At 40.1% G+C, this 16,722-nt stretch overlaps 1 protein-coding gene across 1 annotated transcript in view; it reads left to right on the top strand.

The window, feature by feature from the left end:
• The window catches only part of LOC149189861 (ATPase GET3B-like), a 235,447-nt gene that overhangs the window by 150,890 nt on the left and 67,835 nt on the right, over positions 1 to 16,722 (top strand). The window contains exons 8-9 of the mRNA XM_089411961.1: positions 1,329 to 1,406; positions 1,528 to 1,626. Coding sequence (XP_089268087.1) covers positions 1,329 to 1,406; positions 1,528 to 1,626 — 177 coding nt within the window. The remainder of the gene's footprint in view (positions 1 to 1,328; positions 1,407 to 1,527; positions 1,627 to 16,722) is intronic.

Below are 16,722 nucleotides of genomic sequence, written 5' to 3'. Positions count from 1 at the left end.
AATCTTTGATCAACAAAATATTCATTGTTGGTGGCGATAATGGCTATTCAATCCTTGAATCCTCCTTGGCAGCAAGCACAATGCTCTCCCCTTCCTTCTCCAACAATCAAAAAACAAAATGAGTGAAAAAAAATGAATTCGGCCTTTTCTAGTTGCGGCGGCAATTTTTTTCTATGCCCAGCGATATTTGCCTTCGTAGCGCGATATTTTCCCAAAATATTGCCGGTATTTCGGAAATATTGCCGATATTTTGGAAATATCGCGATATTTTCAGGGAGACAAAATATCGCGATATTTCCTCGGCGATATCTCGTCTCCCCGAAAACATTGCGATATTTCCGAATATCAGCGATATTGTCATCATTGGTTTATCCTAAGGTAATGCATTAAATGTAAATGTAGAATCTCACTCTGTTATTGTTAGGTTGATGGTTTTGGTTGGAATTTAGAGAATTTTACATGCATGTCTATGTTTTAGCACTGAAGTGTTTAAAGTGTCAATTTTTGTGTAAAGGAAATTGAAAATAAAGGTATTTTATATGTTAAAAGTACATCCATTTTGTTCCCTTTACCAATGCAAGAGAGGGAGAGAATGAAACAAATCGAACTGAAATATATGCAATGAAATGGAGGAAGTGCAATGTTCCCCAAATTTCAGATTGAATTTAGATCCCCCAACCACTGCATGCAAATATTAGACTTTTAAAATTTTGAAATATAGCCCTATGCGAGTGTGTGTATATGTAAAGGCATGCCTGAATTATCTGTATAGCTCATTTCCTTATTTTGTTAATTTTTCATAGGTGAAAATGACAAAAAGAAATTGACTTATAAACGACATAGTTCACATTCTAAACTCTCTCTGTTAAGGCTGTTTTCTGGAATTTTGATTTATGAAGTTTCCTTTTGCTATTTTCAATGTTTATTATTTGTTTTATGTAGGGCTGTAGCACCTAAGGCATCCTAGAAGTAACAACAGAGATATATAACAAAAATGACTTGTGCACCATTACAAATATTAGCCATCATAGATGGTACTATATGCTATACAGCTAAGAGTCATGATATCATGCAATCCTCATCCCGTGCCATAAGATCTGACACAATCTTTATGAGTGAGAGTGTCTTCTCTCATGCTTTTGTCAATATCCATGATGATAATTGGCCTTTAAGGACTGAATTTTCAATTACAATGTTTTTAATGTGTGGGGGAGAGAGAGAGAGAGAGAGAGAGAGAGAGAGAGTAACATGAATTTTTCTTGTGAAAACTTAGTTGTATTGTTTATAATCTTTTGCATACTCTAACTATGTTGTTTTCTCGTTATTAGTTAAAACAAAAGTTGACATCAGCAACTGATGCAATCAAATCTGTGTTTGGTCAAGCTCGGGAAGGTCGCGAGAGTGCTGTAAGTTGTAAAAGAGATACTTTTGTTCCTTCAGAGCCACAGTGAAAGTTCATCTGAAATTATAACTTTCTTTCAATTGTTCTTATTGCATACAATGGCAGTTAATTTGATGTACTTGCAGACTGACAAACTTGAGCAACTCAAGGAGAGGATGGCAACGGTTCGAGAACTCTTCCGTGACAAAGAATCTACAGAATTTGTTATTGTCACCATTCCTACGGTATCCATTTCTTTATTCTTTTGCATCAGTGTTTGGACTAGAAAATTGATGTATATTAATTGGTGAGGGGGGTGTTGATGATTTAAACTAGAAATGAGAAATGTCAAATTTATTGTGGGCATAATCATACAAGATGCTAGTGCCAAGAGTTAGTTCATCAATGGTACTTATATCTTCAAATTTGCCAAGAATATGTTTGGCTTTTAGAACCATTTGAGGAGAGTTGGATATATAGTAAATGTGTTAATTTTCCACTGTTCTACGCTGTTACAATCACTTTAGCCCAATCTTTTCTTCAGTTAGCAATCTTTTCAAAACAATTTAATCTTCTAATGATCAATAGCAATTGTAGATAGAACAGTAAATGCAATGAACAGTCGTAGACAATCAAGAGCAATAACAAGAGACACCAAATTGGTCAAAGAATAGGGAAAAACCCCACAAGAGGGAAAAACCTTCGAAATTCTTCTTCTTATTAGACTGTCATAAAATGTTCAGCAAAGAGAGTACAATGATCCAATTCACCAATCAAGAGTCAAAGGTCAACAAATTTGACTTTCCAACAAACCAATGTCCAAAATCCAAGAGATGAGCCCAAAAGTCAAATCTGGTCAAACTATCAAATCTGATCAAAGTCAACAGTAGTCAACAGCAGCCAATCAATTCGTAATCAGTCAATATTTTTTGGTCAAATCAGCCCCAAAAAGTTCGATCTTGGCAGCGGAAAATTCAGCCTCTTTTGTTGGCCAAAGTCAAGCCAAAATAGCCCCAAAGCAGCCCTCCAAACTTGGCCAGAGTCAAAGTCAAGATCTGCTGAAACCCTAGTTGCAGGACTACAGTCAACCAAGGTCAAAATGCCCAGAAAAATTTGTCCTTCTTGCCAAAGAATTCGGCCTCCAAACAGATCCAAGAACTGAAATCAAACCGAAGTCAAAACATGCCCAAACATCAAAAAGTCAATGCTGGTCAAAGACAGATTTTGGTCCTCCTGCAATTCTCTCTCTCTCTCCAATTCACACGTGTGGATGAAGCCCTGCTATTTCAGATATACGAACCTCCAAGAGAAGAAGAAATGAATGTGTGAGATGTGTGTCCAAATGAGGTGCTAATGAGTTGTATTTATAGGCGTTGGAGGAGAACCATTTTGTCTTTAAAGTCGACTTGAACTTTTGTGCACTTTTGGGTTTTCACATTAAAAATAAATTTTTCCTTGACCAAATTAAATTCTTCCAAGGGCAAAAAGGGTCTTCTTTGGATGAGGATGTTGAAAAATCGGAAAGACAGAAATATTTTCTCTTATTGATAATTACTTTTGGTTTCCTTAAATTATTATTATCTTCTTATGTTCTTCTTTTTATCTTAGTTCATCAAGAAATTACCAAAACCAAAACATGAGAATCAAGGACACAAGATGTAGGCGAACTGCCAGGGCAAAACCCCCATATAGGGGAAAACTTAGTCAATAACTCTTCCTTTAGTAGATTTATATGATAGTGAGACAACCAAGATGTTAAAAGTGGCAACTAGGGCCAAACTCCATGTGGGTCATTTTATTTATGGCAGCTGATATTTTTCTTGGATCCCTCTCATCGAGAGGTGTAGGATTGATCTAAAGATCATTCGATTCCAATAAGTATTCATGGAGTTATGAATTTATTTGTGTTATAAGACAATTCGTCGAGGTCGTTCAGCAACTAAATAGCACCCACATGTGCTCAACGTTTTAGTATAAAAGGAGATGACTTGATAGTCATTTCACACACACTTCTCTCTTGATTTCTCTCCACTCGCTTTGGATTTTTAGTGGAAGAGAAATCTAGAAGTGGAAGCCTTAAACGTTGGAGGAAAAGAGGCTGCCCTAGCCACAACAATGATCCGGATCTTGGGGGGAGGCCCCCAAGATCTAAAAGATTGAAATGGATCTTGTGGGGGAGGCCCCCAAGATCTCAAGAATTGAAATTGCCAGAATAAAACGAGGAGATTGCCCAATAAACAAAACCACAAAGGTTTTTTTTTTTATTAAAATGGAGAATGATTGTAAGAGCTACATTGTGGTGGACAAACTGTCCTTTTACAAAATGCGATTTGTTACTTATAGTATTTTTCAGTTACAATACCACGGGTCAATTCCATGGGTGAATGAATACCATGGGTCGATGTCGCAATACCATGGGTCAATTCCATGGGTGAATGAATACCTATGGGTGGATGTCACAATACCACGGGTCAATTCCATGGGTGAATGAATACCATGGGTGGATGTCGCAATACCACGGGTCAATTCCATAGGTGAATGAATACCTATGGGTGGATGTCACAATACCACGGGTCAATTCCATGGGTGAATGAATACCATCGGTGGATATCACTTACAATACCATGGGTGGATGCCACTTACAATACCATGGGTAAATTCCATGCGCGGATGAATAAAATGGGTGGATGAATACCATGGGTTGATGTCATTTTCCATTCGGATCATTCCTCCCTCCTTAAGAAGCAATGGTCCCCATTGCGTAAAGTTACCTCCTGCGAAGCCTTCGTTGAATATGAAGAGCCATTGAAGATAAGGGTTTTATGTGGTTAACCCATAACCATGATGAACGAAGATCCGAGGATAGAGATACCTTGTAATTCTTGTGACCAATTGTGATTCTGATAGTGTGCGGCCTAGGAAATGGACTTCGATGAAGTGTGGGTTTGTGGATGACCCATAACCATGATGAACGAAGATCTTAGGATAGAGATACCCTGTAACGCTTGTGACTAACTGTGATATTGACAGTGTGCGGTCTAGCAAATGGACTTCGATAAAGTGTGGGTTTGTGGATGACCCATAACCATGACAAATGAAAATCTGAGGATAGAAAGACCATGTAATGCCTGTGACCAACTGTGATACTGACAGTGTGCGGCCTAGCAAATGGACTTCGATGACAAGGATTTTGTGCGGTTGACCCATAATCGTAATGCTGGTTGTTGATGAAGTAGCAGGTGCCTACATAGCTTAGGGTGGGAGGGCACGTCTCCAACGGGAACCCGTTCTGAATGTTGCTTCAGAATTAAAATGGACATAACTCAGTCAATATAACTCAGAATATTTATTATAACCTGTTTTTGGAAGCAGAAAGACCATTTTGCATCTTCCCATGTGATGGAAATCCTTATCTGGACACTTTAGAATCTCAGATTCGCCCTGCAATTTTTCTGTCGTCACAAAAGTTCTGAAAAAATAGTTGATTTTAAATCAGCGATATCTCCCACATCTGAACTCCGATTCGACCCATTTTTTTTTTTGAAATTGGGTGATTTTTCAAGAGGATCTCAGATCTACAATCATTTTTTATGAAATTTTGCACAAAAACTTCAAAAAATGATAGGAGAATCGTCATCCACCAGTTGTCGTCAGAAACAATTTCTAGAACATAACTGATTTTAAATCAACGATATCTCCCTCATCCAGACTCTGATTCGGCCGATTTTTTTTTTGAATTTTGGTATTTTTTCGCAAGGAATCCAGATCTGTTATTTGTTTTTGTAAATATTGCACCAAATGTTTCAGATCTGATCTGCAAACTCGCCGCTAAAAAAAAAATTCTGCCTAAAAAAATAAAAAATATTCCTACATGGCCAAAGAAAGTGCTATGTGGAGGACGTAGCACATGCCTGAAGTTTGTTGAATATTGCTGCAAAATTTGAAACTGAAATATGCATCAAACCCTCATTCCCATGGAATCATAACCTGCTCTGATACCACTGATCCGGATCTTGGGGGGAGGCCCCCAAGATCTAAAAGATTGAAATGGAACTTGTGGGGGAGGCCCTTAAGATCTCAGGAATTGAAATTGCCAGAATAAAAAGAGGAGATTACCCAATAAACAAAACCACAAAGAGTTTTTTTTATTAAAATGGAGAATAACTGTAAGAGCTACATCGTGGCGGACAAACTGTCATTTTACAAAATGCGACTTGTTATGTATCGTATTTTTCAGTTACAATACCACGGGTCGATTCCATGGGTGGATGTCACAATACCATGGGTGGATGTCACAATACCACGGGTCAATTCCATGGGTGGATGTCACTTACAATACCATGGGTGGATGCCACTTACAATACCATTGTAAATTCCATGCATGGATGAATACCATGGGTTGATGTCATTTTCCATTCAGATCAAACAAAGAAGACAGGCTAGCGAAGCTATGGAAGGGATCTATACGTTGACCTAAAGGAGCCCTTACCTTTGTCATGGATGAAGTTTAACGTAGCTATGGAGGAGGCCTTAGCAAGCCCTAGCCGCAGTCCTAGCAAGCCCTAGCCTATGACAACTCTACACATTCATTTGTGCAACACACAAGGAAGAAGAGAGCTCGTTGAAGGAGGATAATTCTCTGTGGTAGCCGCAACAAGAAGAGGCCAAGGTAGCAAGGAGATCAGGGACTGTTTTGTGGGTTAAACAAGGCAACGAGTTGCTGAAAGGAAGGCCAAGTTGCTTGCTGGGAAGACCGAATTAGGAGACCTCTCTCACAGGTCTGTTTGGGCACTATTTTGTGAACATAATTCTTGTATGGTGCTAGTCGTATGCTACAGGTGGACTGTGTGCATAAGGAGGATTAAGGGCTAGTATATGCCCAAAACAACAGTGTACTAAGTGTGGAGTCTCATGAAGGTGTGCCATAGTCTTTGAGGGCTGTTTGTGGACTGTTAGATGGGTTTGTAAGGGCTGTTGCAGCATGACCAAATGCCCTAACCAGTCACAGTATAAACAACAGTGAAAGCAGACTTGGAACAACAGTGTTGAAGTGTGTTGGGTCACAGTGTGTGACTAGATTAGGATCAATTTTCCTTGCAGCCTATTGGAGCCTTTGATATGACATTCCGAGGTGATGGGACATCAGCAATGACATGTGGCAGCAAAGGCACAAATGGACAACAACAAGGACGTGGCAGCAAAGGCACAATGGGACAACAACAATAACATGGTGCAACATTTATGACACATGATGTTGTACAGTGATGGGCACAGTAAGGTAGAGGATGAGGCAGCATTGGTAAGTGCAGCAAGATGATAAGGTACAACAATACGTTGGCGTATCAGAAGGTGCAACAATATGATGTGTGCAACATGGTAATGAGGTCTAGCATAGTGATGATGGGTGCAGCATGATGCAACACAATGAGGTGCAACATGATGACGAGGTGCAACACAATGATAGGTGATGGAGTCACCTTGGAGAATCAATTGAAGCAGCATGTCTTCAACTGAGTTCAACTACCTCATGTATCATCTACTTAGAGATGATCTATGCTCTTATTTAGATAAGTCAACGTGTTGACTTCTGTTATATATGTACTCTCTCTCTCTCTCTCTCTCTGCTGAACTATTGAAGAACATATAAGAAGAATTGATCAAGGGTTTCCCCACATTGGGGTTTATACTTGGCTAGCGCCACATCTTGTGTCCTCTTGTCTTGGCTAGTCTTCTGCGATCTATGTTTATGTTCTATCTGCAATTTACTTTGATGCTGATTGTGATTGCTAATCTGGAAAAGATATTGAGATAACTGTGAAAATTGAAATAAATTGCTCTAAGCATAGAACATACCTAAAATTAACATGGTATCAGAGCCGAGGTGAAGACAAAGCCCAAGCAAGAGTGAAAGAGCAATCACCGAAGACAGTTGGGAAATGACAAAAGGCTCAATGGGTTCCTCATCCCTCTTCAAATTCACCAAGGGTGAAATCGAAGTAGAGAATATTATTAGAATGGCGCAACGGAAGCTTCTGATGGCCTACCTAAAGATCACTTCAATGGGAAGTCTGGATCTAAGGGTAGAAGGAAAGGCAGATGCCTTGTTTATAATAAGTTCGACCATTATGCGAAGAAGTGTCTGATTGGTAGGGACACATCACTTGATGATGATAACAATCATTCCAGGGACATCTTCAATGATCAGAGGAATGACAGGTAATGCAAGTCATCAAGGAAACGACCGACTCTTCAAAGAAAGCAAGGAACTCCAGGTATGAAGAATCAAATGTTGTCTTTGGTAAGATAAAGCAACATTATCTTATATTGGCCCTCTCCTCCAGACTCTTTGGGAATCTGGCTTATTGATTGTAGTGCTTCAAGGCACTTCATCAGATAGAAGGGTGCTCTCTCTAATTTGGTAGAGATGGAAACAATCGTGGGATTATACTTGGAGTCAATGCCACCTATCCCGAAAAGGGTGTAGGGAATGTTACCCCTCAATTGAATGAGGGTAACTCGATTCATTTACAGAATCTATTTTATGTACATGATTGCAAGAAGAACCTGGTGTCCATTTCGGAAATGGAAGTCAAAGGTTATAGGGTGGCATTCATCGATGGAAAGGTACGTGTTTGAAAACATAATTTTCAAAGATGCTTTTATCTTTGAGTTCAGGGTTAGCAGTTTGTATCAAGTTGCAGGATGGTCCATTGGGGATCATGTAAGTGGTCACATCTCATCTATAGCATCGGAGGTATACTTATTATGGGGCCCTATCCGATGTGAGTCATATGGTGACAGGGATGCTTGAATTCAAGAAGAGCATGAAGGTACATGTCTGAGATGTACCGAAGGAAAATATTCCAAGGGGACCATTCCCCTCATGTAGCAGGTCCACAGGTTTGGAACAACCCGAGGGGTTTTGAGATTCATGATCGGGAATCTCATGTATGCAAGTGGAAGAAAGCCCTTTATGGCTTGAAGCAAAACACTTCGGGCTTAATATGAGAGGATTGATAGCTGTCTGTTGAAGCTGAAATTCACTAGGAGTGAAGCTGATCCAAACCATTGCCTGAAGGTTGTGGATGATCGACCTCTCATACTGGCACCTTATGAGGATGGCCTCTTTCTAATAGGTGCAGGCCCTTTCAGTTACAATAGTAAGAGGGAGTTGGATTCCAGATTGGGAATGGTGAACTGCAAGCCCGTGACTCCCTCGATGGAGCTTAATTTTCAGAAGTTATGTGGTAGGGATACCGGACCTGATTTGGGAAATGCCTCTGAGTTTCACAAACTCATACTAGCATTGATGTTCTTGGTGAACTCCCGTCCGAATATATGTTTTGCAGTTAGCATGGTGAGCTCATATATGGTTGAGCCTCACTAGATTGGTGCCAAGGATCTTCTGAGATATCTTTGGGGCACAATCTCTCATAGATTGAGATACACTGCCGGAAATATGAAGCTGCATGATTATTCGAATGCTGACTGGGCAGGCAGTGTGGAGGATCGCAAGAGAACTTTTGAGTGCTGGTTCTCTTTGGGTTTTGCTTTGATATCCTAGATGAGCAGGAAGCAGAAGTCGGTTGCTATAAGCACCGCTGAGACCGAATACATAGCTACGAGTATGATCTCGTGTGAAGCTGCCTGGTTGTGGAAGCTCTTCAGTGAGCTGTTTGTACACATGATGGATACCACCGTGATCTTCTGTGTCAACTAGGGGGGGATTCAATTGTTGAGGAATCCCGTATTCTATGATTGCTCCAACATATAGAGATCAAATACTACCTTATCTGGGATATGGTACATTGGTGGGTGAGAAGGCTCCATCGCATTGAGACTGATGTACAGGTCATAGACTTTCTGTTGAAGCCCCGAGAAAGGTCAAATTTGTGATTTTCCCGAACGACTTGGAGTCGTTGAGAGACCCTCTTATGAGGGTCCTACATGATGCATGCATTGAGCTCTGGGAGCTCCGGGGGGCTTGGGGTACTTCTTGGAGCAACAAGCGACCATAGGGCGACTCACCCTCCCCTAATGGTGCGTTGTGTACAGGGTGAATGGTTCAGCCTTAGCCTATGATACCCTCTGGCGACTTATGGACAGGATGAGTGGTTCTCCTATCGAGGCATCCTACCCATGCAGTCTGGGACTCATGGGAAGTACCTCTCATCTGGCCAATGAACAGGGAAATGGGGTTAGGGACCATAGTAGTACTATCGATGGACGCATCGTTGTATCTACCGTACTCCCTATGCTAGGATGACCTCCATTGATCTGGGATCAGTATGAGTGGTTTGAGACACTCTCTTTTGATATTGATCTGGGATCAATTGGAACTGACTTCGGGTCAGTAAGAGTGACATAACTCACTCTCTTGGAACCTAAGTCACCTGACACGGGGATTCGGGACACGTAGGATTCGGGATTCGTGGTGTCGGATTCGGGACACGCTGACCCCCGGAACAAGACACGTTAGGACACGTTATATATTATTTTATTAAAAAAAATTATATATATATATATATATATATATATATATATATATATTTAAATATATATATATATATATATATATTAAAAATTAGTTATTAGCATATTTCTTACACAAATTTTAATTAATGATACAAATTTATTGATTTCAAACATAGATCTTCATCTATAGCTATTAGCATGCATAGTACATACAAAATTCAAATAAATGTCAGTGGTACTGGTCACATAAATGATAAATCTATTAAAAATTTAAATCATGATTCATAATTCATAACTGAAAGACAACTTACAACTACAAGATAGTAAGATAAACACACTGACAACTGTAGTTTTCTCATTAAGTCATCAAATCAAAATCTGTTACATAGGTAGTGTTGGTGCAACGCCAATGGCAAATAGAAATAGAAAATATAAAACAACTATATTTATACAAGCCTCAAGGCATCAATCAGCATCAGAATCAGCATCACTGTCCCCATCATCATGGTCCCCACTGCTCTCCTCTGCATCCTCCTCCTCCCCTGTATCCATAGTCGCCTCTGCATCTGCTGGTATGGAGGTTGACCCCTCTAAGTCATCAAAACTAATAGGGTCTAGCACTGGATCACCGAGATCCATGTTGGCCAATGCCAACTCAACAGTGGTGTCCAGACCCATATCTTCAGGAAAGACATCCCACATCTTTGTCTTTCCCCTCAACCACTCTTCCCTCTGCCTGTAAATAAGACGAAGGTTGGTGTGCACATACACCATTGTCTCTGCCCTGGACTGCTCAAGCCTGTTCTTCTTCACAGTATGCAAATTCCCATATGTGCTCCAATTCCTCTCGCAACAAGAGGATGAAGTCACCTGAGAGAGGAGCCTCATGGCTAACTGCTGAAGAGGAGGGCTTGTTGCCCCATGATTTGCCCACCAAGAGTAGGGCTTCTTAAGCCCCCTGTCTCTAATCACATCATAACCTCCAAATCGACCAGTGCCAGTGGAAAACTCTGCAAAGGCATCCTCCACCTCAGCAAGCAATGCACTATCCTGATAAATCCGCTTCAATGCCTCTTTCCTCCCCTGTGAGATTTCACCATCCATGTGAGGAGGGAATCTGCGGGAAGGTCCACCATTCAGCCACTCGTGGCTGTAGTATTTGGGGTTCAATGAGTGAGCCAAACAATGTAAAGGTGTACAATTCTTGTCCCATCTGCGGACAAGAATATCATGTATGGTATCGCAGAAGGCCTCTGGTGATGTCTCATACGGGGGGCACTCAGTCTGTAGAATAATGCTCCTCACAGACTCAATCATGGAATCCCATCCCTCATAAACCTCTCCTAGGATGGGTTTGTCTATATCTGCAACTCGAAGCAAAGAGATGATAGGGTCCATGATCCGAATAATTAGATCTACCCTCTCCCACCAAGCATCATCTAGTACCGTGTCCTTCACTCTTTTAGAGGCTGCCTGATCTGTCTTTCTCCAAAAAGACCAAAACTCAGAAATAACCATGGACCCAAGAGCAGTCTTGACCTCCCTCAACCTCTTCAACATCATGAATGAAGATGCAAACCGTGTATCAGCAATCTTCAACAATGATAGATTGCTGTACTCCTTGTAGATAGTGAGGGCATTTGTATGATTTTGCACAAAGTTACGGATATGTCTTGCATCCTCAATAATGCTTCCAATCCAAAGCACATCAGAAGCAATGGATTTCAGTGCTAAGTTCAATGAATGGACAATGCAAGGTGTCCAAAACACTTGTCGATATTTAGCTTCCACAATCATGCCAGCCGCCTTGCAAACAGGTGCATCATCTGTAATGATTTGCACACAAGAATCAACACCTACCTCTTCAACAACTCTAATAAATAACTCACCCATAAATTGTGCATCCTTGTATTCGCCAAGTGTATCCACTACTTTCAGGAAAACTGGACCATTCAAGGAAGACACCATGAAGTTGATGATTGGGTGTCGTGCTGGATCTGTCCATCCATCAGAAACAATGCTAACCCCAGATGTTGGCCATGATGCCTTAATAGGCTCGAGCCTTTTTTGCACCTCTTTTTTTGCCTTCGTCAACAATGTGGTTCTCAGCTTCTCTGACCCAGGAGGCACATACCCTGCTGGAGCTCCTTGAGTTAGAGCTCGGCACATCTCAACAAATAAAGGTGAACGTGCAACATTAAATGATATGAAGTTTTGATAGAAGAAGAAGGCAATGGTGAGATCAAGCTCTTCCTGTCTCTCTTTTTGGAAAATCCTGTCCATTGGACCAAGTGATCTTCTTTTTAATGCTTGTCCCCCAGTAGAAGTAGAACTCTCAAATGGAAATTTGGTGGTGGCTTTCCTCAAAAATGGAAGGGGGTCTTCATTCTTGCCCTTGGGTGCTTTTGATTTTGAAGCCAGTGCCACATGTTCCATACCAACATTGGCCTCCTTTTCCAATTCTTTTCTCTTTTGTGAAGTAATAACTTTACAAGATCCAATCCCACAACCAGGTATAGCCAACAAATGTGATTTCACACGGTGATATGTGCTTTTGAAAGAAATGTTACAAAAGTTGCATTTCCATTGCACATTGCCTCCTCCCTTTCCCTCGCTGTTTGGCCCATCCTCTCTTGTGACATATTTCCACAATGGATTTCTTTCATTGTCTTTAAGTCCTCTTCCCTCAACATTACTTGCAGCAGACTCTGATGATATTGGGGGAGGAAGAGCATCTCTACCCATGACATTCTTGCCCTTCCTTGCTGCCCCTGCCTTTGATTGAGCCATGTTACCTCAACCTGTAAAAAAAATGAACAAACTGCTGTAAAAATTTAAATGAACAAACTGCTGTAAAAATGAACAAACTGCTGTATTACGAAACTATTTACCTAAATTTATATACATATACAATGAAAAGGCAGCAAAGTTTGTCTTGTTTATTCTCTTGTTCTGGCCACAGAGACTTTTCTCTTACAGGCGGCAGAATTTTGTAACAGCTCTCTGTCAGTCGTTTTATGCTTCTGAGACAAGACAGGGTTTCAGTGAATGTTTCTTTTGATCAAGCGAAGTTCTGTGCTCTCAAGGATAAGCTCGCAAGTCTGGCAGTGAGTTGGATAAAGTGGAGGGCTCAGAACCTAGGGCATTTAGCTTAGTGATATAATCTGCCACTCCCCCTACAATTAACTCCTCGATGCCGACTGTTGCAATAATATTGAACACCACATCCATATTTAAAGTTATTAATAATAAAATTGAACTCACATTAACTTTAGAATTCAATATAATTTATTTTGACAACATATTTACCAGCATATTCAGGATATTCTTTTGACACAGGGATTCCTCTTAGACTCGATGGCAGCTAAAATACATTATACGCCCTATGTCATTTGAAACACGAAGACCGATTTCGATTTTAATTTGACAATATTTGACATTTAACTTCTGCTGTCCAATGTCACTCAGATAGTCTGTCTTTGGACGCTAAGAAGAAGCTGCAATCAAGCAATGAAATTTAATGAAAAACACTTATTTGATATTAAACTGTTTTTGATTCTTGAAGTATTGCCGACGCCGTATTAAAATTATCAATGCGAGTTCTAAACTGTAAATTTTTTAAACCCGTGGGCCGTTACAGTTAAGGTGTAAACCTACAGTTTCTAATGATTAATATGTTATTGTCATAAAACTGAAATTGTAAACCCGTTAAATTGTAAACCCGTATGATTTAAAACAGGCTACGAATCAGTGCTTACCTGTAGTTTAACGATGCGGCGATGCCTGACCAGTGACGTTGGGTGGAACTGGACTGTGGTCGTTCAGTGGTTCGCTCCTCGCAGCAACAAAGAATGATCATTCACGCAGCTCGACGCCCCTTTTTAACATTGCAGAACCCTCAAAACGAATCACAAAACCCTCAAAACGCGTCGAAAAACCAGGACTCGCTTTCCAGGATCGAGACACGATTTCTAAATCGGGGCACGTCACTGGACACGACGTGCCCTCCAATCCTGACACGAATCGGCACAGAATCGTGTCCGATTCGACCGATTCGGGATTCGTAGCCTGTTTTGAGCGAATCCGGTTTCGTAGCTTGGAACTAATCTGGGATCAGTAAGAGTGGTATGACACACTCTCTTCATATGGAATTGACTTCGGGTCAGTAGAGAATGGTATGAGACATTCTCGATTAATTCTTCTTCATGGTTTAGCAGAGTAGTGCAGGGCACTGATGGCAGAGATAGTACAGTCTGGCAGATGGACTTCGCCCTAGTTGAGAGGGAGTGTTAAAATTGACAACTAGGACCAAATTCCATGTGGGTCATCTTATTTATGGTAGCTGATATTTTTCTTAGATCCCTCTTGTTGACCACTAAGTGTCAACTACCCATAGCAGTACACCCCCTTTTTCGCAAAAGGGATAGCGCTTGATCGACGTGTTCGTGCCATTCGACTGTCATCATCTGCCCGATTATGTTATATTGTAAACCCAGTCTGCATGTGTAAATTGTAAATAATCTTAGCAGATATGAGTCATGTATGTAAATTGCCGAGGCAAACCTAATTTTCTAGTGATAATCTACATTTTGGAAGGGTTTTTTGTTTCACCAATCCATGATCGGCAGAGTTTTCCTTCAGCCTAACCCCAAAGCCGGAATGGATTTTGTCATTAGAATCTTAGGGGACTCCTAGTGTACTTGGTCGAGTCTATGTAAAAGTAATTTGGAAATAACTCTAACTATTTGGTTAGGTTATTACAAATTGCTTGATCTGCTAGATTATATGTGTCGCAGAACTGGGTGGTACATGAGGGTCTATGTCAAATGGGTTTTCCCCCTTGAGATGTAAAATTGTAAAAGTCATGATGTAAAGTGTCTTGAGGGTTAGAAAATGTTTTAATCCCCACATAAGTCCTAAGTCCTAGGTCCTAGGTGATTTTTCCGAAGGGCTAAGTTCAAGGATCCAAAGATAAAAAATAAAAGATATAAATAATAAAAAATAAAATTAAAATTAACAAGTCAAAGTTTTGAGAAAATAAATGCAAAGTTTTAATTTTTTAATATATTAAAATGCATTTAAAATTTCGACGGATGAGATTAAAAGGGATTTTGATCCTCATCGACGGTCGAGATTAGTTTGACATTGGATCACTCGAACTAGCTGTTGGGAATTTTCCCTTTAAATAGGGTGTTATGGGTCATTTGAGATTAGATTCGATCTGAGACTCTGGTGCTAAAGAAAACTATCTTGTAGTCATTTTTTGTGCAATAAAGAAAGACTCTGGGGTTGAAATCTCGCTGGTGTTACTCTTCTGGAAATGTTGTAAGATGTTTTATTTTTCTGCATAATTTTATTTTCAGTCATTGATAATAGCTTGATGAAGATTGATTCAGGCACAGGTATCTTGTCTGATCTCTGGGGTTTGAATGATAGTTTAATTTCTGAAATATAATGGCAGGTATCTCCATTTGTTCTGGATTTCACTATTGTTTTCTCCCCCTATGTTAATGGTTGATTTTAAGCTCTGCAGGAAATCCTTTTTTTTAGATTACCGGGAATTAGGTGAAGTTCTCGGTTGAACCTCTCAACTCCTGGATTGCGTTTTCTGAAAGAGCCCAGCCAGTTTTAATCTTGGGCTTATCATTTGAAATTTTTTATGAATGCATGAAGGGTTTTCTGAAGTATCTCACATTAAATTTAAATTTTGAAAATATTACTGTGGATTATTGACAAATCTGGCTGCTTAAGAGTCGAAAATCTATAAATATTGTAAATTTTTAGCTGGTTTTAGGGTTTTCAGTTTTGTTTCTGGCACATTTTACTTCTCGGTGTTCTGTTTTTGCCATTGCAGGTTGCAGGTACAGATCTTAAATTTTTTTCAGGGTTTTCATTGGACAAATCTAAATACATGGCAATTTAAAATTTACTGGAGAATTTGCAAGGTTTTTCTGAAGAAATTCGAGGGTTTTTACAGGCTATCTATTTGCTGCCTGGGATTTCACTTTGACAGAAATTTTCGCAATTTTTTTTTTTTATGCTGTGGCGTCCTGGGGTTTCTGGGCCACCAGTTTCAGTTTCTCTGCTACTCGGGGTTTCATTTTTATTGCAGGAAAAATTTTCGATTTTTTTTAAGTAGGCTGCAAAACACTGCAAATCTGCTCCTTGTCCGCACAACCTTATTTCATCACTTCTTTTGCATCCCTGCACCCTTTCTCTGTGAGTTTTATTACCCATCCGCTGCTCATCTCAGAGCTTTGGATCTCCATTTTTGCCCTCACGTCAACTCTCCTCCATGCGTACTTCCTTTGCCACTCTGCTATCGCTCACCCACCAAGCCATCATTGCAGCCCTCACATCCATTGCTTGAACTCCTAATCTCTCCATCGGCTATTTCTCTGCGTCCTCCATCCATCACTGCTCGTCTAAGATCCTCCCGCGGATTCCCTTTTCCGTTATGTGATACCTTATTGCCTGAATCCCCTCGTCTCCTTTCGACCTGCGTTGCAGCGCCATTCACCTGCAATTCGTCACGCTGCTCCTCTGACAATCTGCGCGATGCATCAAACCATTGCTACACGCATTTCTTCTCCTCCCCGTAGCCTCTTCACGCTGCTGTTAACTCTTCATCCAACCTGCACATCTGCATTACACGCAACAATAACAAACGGCAGACATTTCGATTAATTTTTACATGAGCATACTAATAAGGTTAGCATAGATATTTTTGTTCACATTAGTTCATTTAGATAGATTTTTGTTTAGATTTTAGGTTTTGATTTTTATTTTATTTTGGTTAGATTTCATTTAGTTTAAATTATAGTTTGATTTATTTTAAATAAAAAATATAACAAAAAGAGTTAGAC

This window comes from Pinus tabuliformis, chromosome 3_1 (assembly GCF_031772625.1).
Source record: "Pinus tabuliformis cultivar Carrire ecotype Pingquan chromosome 3_1, CPIR1, whole genome shotgun sequence".
NCBI classification, from domain to species: domain Eukaryota; kingdom Viridiplantae; phylum Streptophyta; class Pinopsida; order Pinales; family Pinaceae; genus Pinus; species Pinus tabuliformis.
The sequence above is the reverse complement of the archived record's forward strand: the minus strand, read 5'-3'. Positions and strand labels throughout refer to the sequence as shown.